The sequence below is a fragment of the Mycteria americana genome, chromosome 21 (genome assembly GCF_035582795.1).
Source record: "Mycteria americana isolate JAX WOST 10 ecotype Jacksonville Zoo and Gardens chromosome 21, USCA_MyAme_1.0, whole genome shotgun sequence".
In the NCBI taxonomy this organism is placed as follows: Eukaryota; Metazoa; Chordata; class Aves; order Ciconiiformes; family Ciconiidae; genus Mycteria; species Mycteria americana.
This window is the reverse complement of record NC_134385.1, coordinates 1,869,561-1,879,391: the sequence shown is the minus strand read 5'-3', so window position 1 is coordinate 1,879,391 and position 9,831 is coordinate 1,869,561. Positions and strand designations below refer to the sequence as shown.

The following is a 9,831-nucleotide window of genomic DNA, read 5'->3' as shown; positions in this document are numbered from 1 at the left end:
GCTGCCGGTTTAAGGCCAAACAGACCCTCAGTGAAATGCCGAGCACTGGCAACCATGCCGCAAACATCTGCTTTTCCAACGGCATCATGATTCACAGGCTATTAATTGGGGCTTGGCAGCGCTGGGAAGTGTTTGCATCCCCTGGCTTCGCTCAGAGCCACAACTCGCTGCCGATGAGGTCCGGGTGCCGGGGAAGGAGCCAAACCCAGCAATGCACCGGCCGCAGTGGAGCCGCGCCAGGACGGGCATGCGAGGCACGGTGCCCAGCTCTCACATCAGCCACCTGGCCCCCCGGGACCAACGCAGAACAAGCCCCAGGAAAACAGCGGCAGTGGCACTCGATGCTTGCCAGGAGCAGCCAGCACTGCCGGCACAGCACCGCTGCACCGCGCGGCAGCCCCAGCACCTGCCGGGCCCGGGTTGCGGTGGGGAGGCCGCCTGCTTTGGCTCCTACCCAGCCGCACGTGGCAGGGTCTGGGGGTGCTGGTGATGCTCTTGCAAGTGCCTGGCTCCAGACAGTGCTGTGTTTCTGTAGGGTCTCCCGGCTGCCTCCGTGCACGGCGCTGAGCCCCTCGCTCCCCATCACCTGCCGCCGCGGCTTCGAGGGGAAGCGCAGAGCAGCACCCTGCTCGGGCAGCAGCAGACAAAGGCTGTGCAAAGCCTCTTCCAACGACAGCCAAGAGAAATCTGAATTCAGAAGCTGATTAGAAACCATGTCATGGCTCCTTCCCGCTCCAGCATTTGGGGAGGAGTGAGCTGGGGGGGGGACATGGAAAATCTAATTAGGATTGAGGGCAGGTTGTGGAGGAGCTGACCCGGGAGCTGTGGGAGCACAGCTGCTCGTGGGAGGGGGACACCGGGCGCCTGCAGCACCCCTGGCCCCGCGGAAACAGGGAAAGTACAAATTAATTCTCCTTAATCTGATGGGCACTTGCTCTGCTGCCACGTGCCACCGCCGCGGCTGGCAGAGAGCAGCCCAGCTTGCCCAGGGCTCAGCTCGTGTGCCCATGATGGCCGTGCCCCCTCTGTGGCCGATGCCATATGGCCCTAGGGCGCTGGGCAGGGCAGGGGGAGCAGAAGGGGCTCGATCCTGCCCGGCGGAGGGGAGGCGACCATGGGGTGCTGCGCTCAGAGTCTGGCCCCCTCCTTCATCCTGGGGTGGCCCCCCCCGTGCTGCCACTCACAGGGGCACCAGGCATCACAGGGCCATCAAGATGGCCACGATCCCGAGGCCACAGAGCACTTTGGCAGCGCAGGCTTCACCCCCGGCTCTCCGGGACGGCAGAGCCCCGAGGCCACGTTGAAGGGCGCTACGCAGCGTCAGCGGCACCGGGCACTGCTCTGCACGTCCCCATCCCCTTGCCTTCCGCTGACACCCACCATGCCCCATGCCACCTGCACTGCGGGGATGTCCTCCCCCCCATGGGGAAGGCAGGCAGCCACCTCCATCCGCCCCATCACTGGGATGTCCCCCAGGACACATCCAACCGCGCGCCCCTGGCCCCCAGCCCTGCCCGCGAGTCCCCCGGCTGCCGGCACGTCTCGCCTGCTATTCTTAGCTCTCCGGCGCTGCGCTCTCCCGGCAATGGCACTGTATATTACTATTATTGCTGGCTGCCAACGTCTTGAAGCAGGCAGCCAGGATCGTGGTGGTGCTTCCACACCCCCGGTGACCTGTCATTCGGTCCCTGCCGGGCTCTGGTCTTCAACAGGCTATTTCAGGAAATCCAATTTGATGGGCAGAAGGAGCACAAGCCACACATTCAGCTCCTGAGCCAGATCCAGGCTCCTTACGTTGCCGCTCAGATCCAGATTTTAGCTTCGTCCATGATGGCAGTAAGGGCCAAGAGTCACCTTTGGCTCCAGATCCAAATTTCTGGCTGGGTGGGATCCAGGGTTTCGGATCAGCTTGTCAGAGAGACACACAAGCGTCTGCAAAACCTGGATCTGGAGCCCCAGCCGCAGCAGCACCACCTGGGCACGAGATCCCAGCGTGGGGCCGGATCCTGCCCTCGTGGGTGGGCAGACCTGTGGAGACCTACGCACCAGTGCAGCCACCAGCCCCGTGCCCCCTGCACGGGCGCTGTGTCCAGCAGGTCCCAGCATGGCTCTGCCCTGAGCTCACGATGGGGATGCTGAAGGAAGGGTCCCCTCAGGGACCCCCAGCCTGGGCTCCCCACTGCCCTCCCCGCGCCCTGCCCAGGCTGCTGGGGGCCAGGCCCGGCAGGAGGGCTGGGTGCTGCTCCTCCAGCCCACGCTGCCGTCTCCAGCCCATGCGGCACAAGCCCTGGCGCTCGGGAGGGAGATTTGGGCATCGAGGCCTTGGCACCAACTCGGCCAGGCTGGATGGGGACGCCACAGTTGTGTCACCCCACTCCCCAGAGCAGGGATGCCTGGAGCCAGTCCTGGAGCCTGGGCTCGGTGGGGTAAAAACGCCCAAGGCAGCCCCAAACACGGCTCACGCCTGCGCCGCCCCGCGCCAGTGCTCTTGCCACCCCCGCAGCCAGGAGGGGCCCCTCCAGCTCAGATGCTCCATGGTCACTTTGATGGCTATTTTTTCCCTCTCAGCCCTGCCAGCGCTTGAATAAATGCTTTGAAAGGGCTGATGTGCCTCCTTCCAGCCTCCTGAGCGTGGCCATGCCCGTCTGCCGGTGGCTGTTCCCCCGCTCCATCCCCCAGCAGACGGGGTCCTCGAGGGCTGGGAGCCGCGGACATGTGCGGGAGGACAGTGGGAGCACGGAGGTGAGGAACCGAGATAGACGGGAAATGACATCCATTTCCTAAAGGAGAATCTGCACTGCTGGCTGGATCTGCCCCGATTGACACCAAGGAAGGCCTTCTGCTCCCAGCCGGGACTCCCACGGGGGCAGCTGGCACCCAACAGCCCAGCTCTGTCCCCTCCTGCCTGCTCAGGGCTTCATGCCTGGCCCGGGGAGCAGGCAGGGACCCACTGCGGGCAGCGCTGCCCTGCGCCCCGCAAGGGAAGCGACGTACAGGGCTGGATGTCACGGGATGGAGAGAGACAAGCAGTCCCAGCGCCAACTTGCTCTGCAGGTTTGGCACGGGCTGGAGGGCCCAAACTGGCTCCTCCAACAAAACCCAACCGTCCGGGAGAAGGAAGGCGACGAGAGGAGAGAGACACCCAGACCCGGGACCCCGGAAAGCTCTCCTTGCCTGCCAGGCTGGGTTGTACCATGGAGCCTGGATGCGCGGTGAGAGTCACTGCTCGGCTTGTGCTCTGTGCCAGCTCCCAGCACCCGCTGGCAGCCCCGGACCCGCACCGGCCCAGCCGGGACACGGCTCCCGCACCCAGCGCCAGCCCTCCCTGCCTCGCAGGCTGCCGAGAGGGGAGACCACCGGGCTGGGGAGGGGTCCTGGGCCTGCCCAGCCCTGGCCCGAGCCCTCTGCAGCGGGAGAGCACCAGGATGGCTGGTGTCACCTTCCGAGGGGGGGGGGGGGGGGGGCTGGCGGGGCTGAGAGACCCCTCCCCACCGCCTCACGCACCAGGAGATGGGGGCTGCCCGCACCCCTTCTCCCGCACCCGCCGGGGGATCCCGACCAGCCGCGCCGGCTGAGCTGAGCGCCGCGGTGCCGGGGAGATGTCCCCAGCCATCTTGCCACCTCCCCCCGGCTCCCCCCCGGCACCCGCCCGGCGGCGGTGGAGGGGTCCCCGGGCGACACGTCCCGTCCCCCCGGGGCCTGGCCCGCCCGACCCCGCCGCCCCGCCAGGGAGAGCCCCCCCCCCGCCCCCCGCCCCCGGCGCTGGGCACCGCCGATCCCCGGGACCGGGGCCCCCGCCCGCCCGGCGATGCCCCGCGGCGGCACCGGCCCCCGGGGAGCCACCGGCCGGCCCGGGCAGCGCCGGGGCACCGGCCCCCCCCGCGCCCACAGCCCGCCGCGCCCGCCGCTCTTACCCCGCTCCCGCCGCCTACATCCTCCGGCCGCGGCCCGGCGGCTCCCCGACGGCCCGGCCCGCCTGCTCCCGGCCCGGCTGGTACCGGAGCGGCTCGGTTGGGCTCGGCTGGTCCCGGCGCGGCCCGGGCCGGCGCCCCGCGCGTGGGAGCGCGGCGGGCGGCAGCATGCGAGTGGCGGCGGCCCCGCAGTGCAGCGCGGGTGGGCGCGGAGCGGCGCGGATCGGTGCGGAGCGGAGCGGGGCCGCCGCCGCGGCGCAGCCAAGACACGGCGGTGGATTTTCCCCGGGAGTCAGAGCGGGCGGCGGCGCAAGATGGCTCCGGTGCGGCTCTGCCGCCGCCTCCCGGCACCCCGGGACCCCCGGCCCCGAGCGCGGCGGGGCGCAGCCGGGACGGGGCGGGGGGGGGGGGGGGCAGCGGGGGGAGCCGCGCGTGGGGCCGGGGCGCTGCCGCCGGCGGGGCGCGCAGCGTGGGCTTTTGCCCCGCGGTGCGGGGCCGGCACCGGGACAGGTGGTACCCACCCGTGGGCATCCCCCTGGGGCACCCCGGGGCGACGGGGGCACCTGGGACCTGTCACCCACCCGTGCCGGTGGCCACACTGCCCGCCCGGGAAGTGCCGGGGTACCGGGACAGCTCCGGGCTACCGGGAGAGCCCGGGGCAGGGTGCAGCCCTCGGGGACCCGTCCTCCCCCCGGCAGACCGGGGGCTGCCAGCTGCCGCCCGCCCGCCGAGCCCCTCGCACCGCACCGTGTAATTTCCTAATAATAATAATTACCGCGCACGTGGGTTAGAAGTGCAGCGGAACAATAACCTGGTTAACGCCTTGCTGCGCGCGGTGGCGGGAGCCACACCGCGGCACGTGCCCAACCCTGGCGCCACGCCGGCCCCGAAGCCACCCACCACGCTGCGTGGGAGCCCCTGTCCGAAGCGTGGGGGGCCACGGTCCAGGCAAGCGCCTGGAGCGGGTTTTTAAGAAGCCGTGTCCCGGCATTTTGTGTCCACGTCCCAGCGCTGTGGTCCTTAGCCGGGTCCTTAGCCTGCCTGTCACCAGGCAGGGCTGTCCCCAGCAGTCACGCCATCAGTCACCCAGCAGGACAGCCGGGGCTGGAGGACTCGGGTGTTTCCCCGGGTGGCACGGGGCAGCAGGAGAGCAGCATGCTGCGGGGAGAGCGTGGCCGGATCCAGGCCCTGCTCCCAGCACCGCCGCTCTGCAGAGCCACCCCCATCTCGGGGCACTCTGCTCAGCAGCCCCGTGGCCCCCATCACCGTCCCGTCCCATCCCATCCTGTCCCATCCCATCCCACTGAACAGTCCCTTCCCCAAGACACCCTGCCAGAGCCAGAGCTGGAGCTGGGGCTGCCCCCACCCCTGGCCTGCAGAGAGCCCCCCGAAAGTCCTGCTGCCCCGGGGAGGGGAGCCCCAGCCCCAGCCCTCGCCGGGCCCTGCAGCACCCTGCCTTGCCACCGGCACGGCTGCTCCTGCTGCGTGCGGGGAGCAGAGCTCTGCCCACCTCCCTGAGCAGTTATATAAAAGGATTAAAATTTAATATGAACTTCAAAAGGGGAACAACCGGGTGGTCGAGGACACCTGGGCCAGGACCAGGTGCGGACCAGAGGCCATGTCCCAGCTCTGCCGAGACACGGCACCGCAGCACACAGAGACCAGCTCCGTCCAGCCCAGCCCCTGGGCACGGCTGCATGGAGCCAGAGCAAAATGCCCAGGCACCACGGGCACCCTGGCGTCCTGCGAGCCCACGCCAGGTTAACCGTGCTGTGGTCTCCCTGAGCCACCATGGTGCGCGATGCCCATGGCACATGGAGACCTCATCCTCCCGGGGCCTGGCCTTGACCCGCAGCTTTGCCCCCCCGCTGGCAGCCGAGCAGCCTTTAATAACCCACCGCGACGGGCACAGGCAGCACCCAGCCGCCCCGGTGCCCGGCTGCCACCCTGCCTGTGCTGTGCCGGTGGTGTCCCGGGCAGCCCGTCTCCTCCTGCCCGAAGCCTCACGCTTCCTTCGCAGGCACCGGTGGGTTGGAGCGTGCTGGAGAGGAGCCCTGCGCTGGGGGGCGAGACCCCTGGTCGAGGGGTAGCTGATGCACCCCGGCCCCCTGGCCCCCGCCGCCGTCCCCCTGCGTGCCCCAGAGCCCGCGTGGCTGCACAGCACCCGCCGCTCCCGTCCGTGCAGCGCTGGGGAGCGGGGCTGCGGTGGCGGCAGGAATGAGCCAGGGCTGGGAAAACACCATCTTCCGCCCACGCAGCCGCCCACGGCCCTGCGCTGGCTCTGCCGTCCCTGCCGCGCGCCGGGGCTCGCCGGGAAGGTGGGCGGCAGGCGTGGGGCCGGGGGCTGCGCTGCGCCCACCGTGGCCACCCACCCGTGGGCAGGGCAGGGGACGGGGCAGGGGGGAGCAGGGTCCAGCAGCCCCCAGTGCAGGAGCCGCCCCGGCGCAGGCTCCTGCTGCAGGAGCAGGGCTGAGCCGTGGCTGGGGATGGGGAGCAGGGGTTGGGGGGCCCAGGGCTGCCCCACGCCCAGCCCTGCCCCGGGGTGCAGGAGCGGCTGGCGCTGCTCGGTGCGCGGCACGGGCACCTGCTGGCAAAGAGACCGGGGAAGCCTTTGGCTCATTCATTTTTAATCCTGGCCAGAAGCAGGAGGGATGCGGGCGCGAGGCTCCGGCACGCTGCAGGACAGAGCCGGCCCTGGGGCCCCAAACAGCTCCTCCCGGGCAGCCCGGCTCATGCCACGGGTGTCTTTGATCATGCATGTCCCCGCGGGATGGAGACCCCGGGGGAGGGGACAGCAGCCCCTGGGCATCCCTCTCGTTCCTGTCTCACCACGTCCCACCACGGCTCAGCCTCCCCCCGCAGCAGCTCAGTCCCCCCCTCGCCGGGAGAGCCGCCCTCCCAGCGCCTGCGAATGCGGAGGGCAGGATCCGCGCGTGAACGGAAACCGTGGGCCCGTGAGCGCGTGGGGATGCGCAGAGAGCAGAGCGGGGGTGGGAGGAGGAGGGGAGGTGCACGAAGCCAAGAGCTCCCCCCACGCTGCTCCCCACCCCTAGCCTGGCACCAGGGACCCCGTCCCACCGGGACCATGGCGCTGGGGCAGCCGGGGGGCAGGACCCTGGTGCCCACCCCACTACGAGGAGGCGAAGGAGGACACGCGGGCGCTGGGCACGGGCCCAGCGGGGGCTGGTGGGGAGACCGGGAGGCACCGGCCGATCTTGCGCAGGGTCCGTCCCAGGTCGGCGCGGAAGCGCCGGATGGAGAAGCAGTAGACGAGGGGGTCGAGGCAGCTGTTGAGGCTGAGCAGGGCCACGCTCAGCGTGTGCAGCACGTCCAGGGTGGCGGGGGGCCCGCAGGGTGGCACGGGGGGCCGGCTGCCCACCCAGGGGGCCAGCGTGAGGTGGTAGGGGGCAACGCAGACCACGAAGACCAGCAGCATCCCCAGCACCATGGCACGTGCCTGATGCCGGTGGGAGCCCGGTGAGGTGGCAGCGGGTGCCGAGAGCGCCCAGGCGATGGAGGCGTAGGTGCCCAGCACCACCAGGAAGGCGATGGCGAAGAAGCCCACCATGGCATAGGCGTATGCCCGCTGCCGGCCATGCTGCTCGAAGCAGGTGGTGGCCCCGGCGCGGGCAGGGAAGGTCTGCCGCGTGGCCAAGGTGGGCACGGCGCAGCCCAGCCCCAGCAGCCAGGCCAGGGCGCAGGCCAGCGCGGCCCCCCGGCGCCCTGTCAGCGGCAGCTCCCGCCGCGCTGCCCGCACCGCGCAGTACCGGTTGAAGCTGATGAGTGCCATGAAGGTGACGGCACTGTAGGTCGCCAGGTAGTAGGCGGCCCCAGCCAGGCGGCAGGCGGCTTCCGAGAGCAGCCAGTCCCCCCCGGCCAGGTAGTAGGGGATCCAGAGGGGCAGGGTAAGGTTGAAGAGGATGTCGGCCAGCGTGAGGTTGATGAGGTAGATGCGGATGGCCTTCCTCACCTTGCCGCTCTGCAGGAAAACCAGCAAGGCCACGAGGTTGCCCGGCAGCCCCACGCACAACACCAGGCAGTAGACAGCGGGCACCAGCACGAACTGCACCGGGTCACTGGGCACGCACTCGCTGGGGTGCCCTGCCGGCAGCGGCCCCGGCGCAGAGCCGTTCATCCCGGGGTCCTGCAAAGATGGGGGGACAGTCAGTGGCACGGCCCTGAACACAGCCCTCGGAGGGCAGGGAAGGGACGTTGACCCGAACGGGACGACCTCTCTAGCTGGCGCCTGCGGCAGCTGCTGGGGACTGGAGGGCAGAGCCCCCCGCGGGGATGCCATCGTCTGCCAGAGGGGCTCAGCCTCCAACGGCTCCTTGCAGGAGACGCGGGGCTCTGGGATCCCCTCCCAGCCCAACCCCAGCCACGTCCCCCCACGCCGTGAGGGAGCCCAGGGGCCACCGTCAGCCGCCCAGCCAGGGCTCCCCGGGGAGCGGCAGGCGCAGCTGCACCGTGGCCGAGGGGCAGAGCCGCGTCCGGCAGCACCCGGAGGTGCTGCGCCGGCTCCAGCTGGCAGCTGCAGGGCTTAACACCTCCCACGCAGCCGCGTGCTTGCTGGGGCCACCCAGCCCTGTCCCCCTCCCAGCACCCCAAATCGCCCCATGGAGCCCACCCATGGGGAAGTCACCCACCTTCTCAGCGTGCACTGGAGTGGAGAGACCCTGGCGTGGGGAGGGGTACGAGCATGGGGCCGGCAGCCCCCCGCGCCCCTCAGCCCTGAGCGAGGCAGGTTTGCCACCCCACTGTTTGCCAGTCCTGGCCATGGAAAACCACATCGTGCCGCAATGGCTGTATCCCAGGGCTGCAGCTATTTCACCTCCCATCACCGCCTGCCCACACCTCGCCGATGGCACTGAGTCACCCAGCGGGTGTTTTCCAGCACGGCAGGGCCAGATTCGGCACACGCAGCACCCAGCACCGGGCCGAGGCATGGAGGACACAAGCTGCTGAGCCAGGAGGGGATTCAGGGCTCATCCCTGTGGGCTTCAGTTGTTCTGCGGAGCTGGCACAGACCCCGAGGAGCCCCCAGCTCCTCTGACAGTCCCGCTTTCCCTTTCCTTCCCCCACCCAGTCTGCTCGGGGGATGCTCCATCTCACCCACGCCAAGCTGGTTACTTACCCCACCGGGTCGGGCTGGACCGGCTGCGTCCCCTCCGGCTGCTCCTCGCTGTCTGGTCCAGCCGGGCTGGGAGAAGCTTTAAGTGCTGGGGGGAAGGCAGGGGCTGCCTGATCCCCCCGCTCCCCGTCCTGAGCCCCCGTGGGGGTTAGTGCCTGCGGGATGGCAGCTGGAGCGGGGAAAGCACCTGTGTGTGTATGTAATGGGGGATTCCCCGCTGGAGCCATGCTAAGACCCCCTGCGCCGGCTGACAGGGCTGGGGGTACGCAGGGGGGGCTGGCTGCAGCAGTACTGGTGCGGCCGGCCCCCCCACGTGCCCCCAGCCCCGTCTCGGACCATTTCCCAGGGCCCTTTTCCCACCCACACGGGGATGAAAGTGGCGGAGGGTCAAGTTTCCGCACCCAGCAGCTGGGGGAAAAGGGGGATGCCCCAAAAGGGATCAAAGCTGGAATCTGCCTCCTCCCGGCTCTTAGTGCTTTTGTTGGCTTCAAAGGTGGATTTAGGGGGAGCAGCACCCCGGGCTCCCCCAAGCTCTGTGAGCATTCGACTCGCTGCTTTGCACGGCCCTGCAATTTGTGGATGCTCCTTTGGGACACAAAGTGCCACCCCAAGGTGGTTCGGGTCCCGCTGGGGGTACGGGGGTGTTGTACTCCCTCTGCTCATCCCCAGATGGCCGGTCTCCCCCTACAGCCATCCCAGCCGCCTTGCCGGGAGATGCACTGGGTTCAAATGTTATCTTGGGGCTCATCCCCAGTGGACTGCGTTGGCTGTGCCCATCCGGGGTGGCAG

The 9,831-nt window shown here is 69.7% G+C and overlaps 1 protein-coding gene across 1 annotated transcript; it reads right to left on the bottom strand.

Annotated features, from left to right (window-relative positions):
• Window positions 1-6,868: 6,868 nt before the first annotated feature.
• On the bottom strand, window positions 6,869-8,046 carry LOC142419520 (platelet-activating factor receptor-like). Its single transcript, XM_075522589.1, has one exon. It carries the CDS (start codon window positions 8,044-8,046, stop codon window positions 7,042-7,044), a length of 1,005 nt encoding a protein of 334 aa, XP_075378704.1. The 3' UTR covers window positions 6,869-7,041.
• Between the last annotated feature and the right edge of the window lie 1,785 nt (window positions 8,047-9,831).

What these genes read in the sequence shown, in the direction of transcription:
- LOC142419520 (XM_075522589.1), bottom strand. Translation starts at nt 8,046, where the DNA reads ATGAACGGCTCTGCGCCGGGGCCGCTGCCGGCAGGGCACCCCAGCGAG.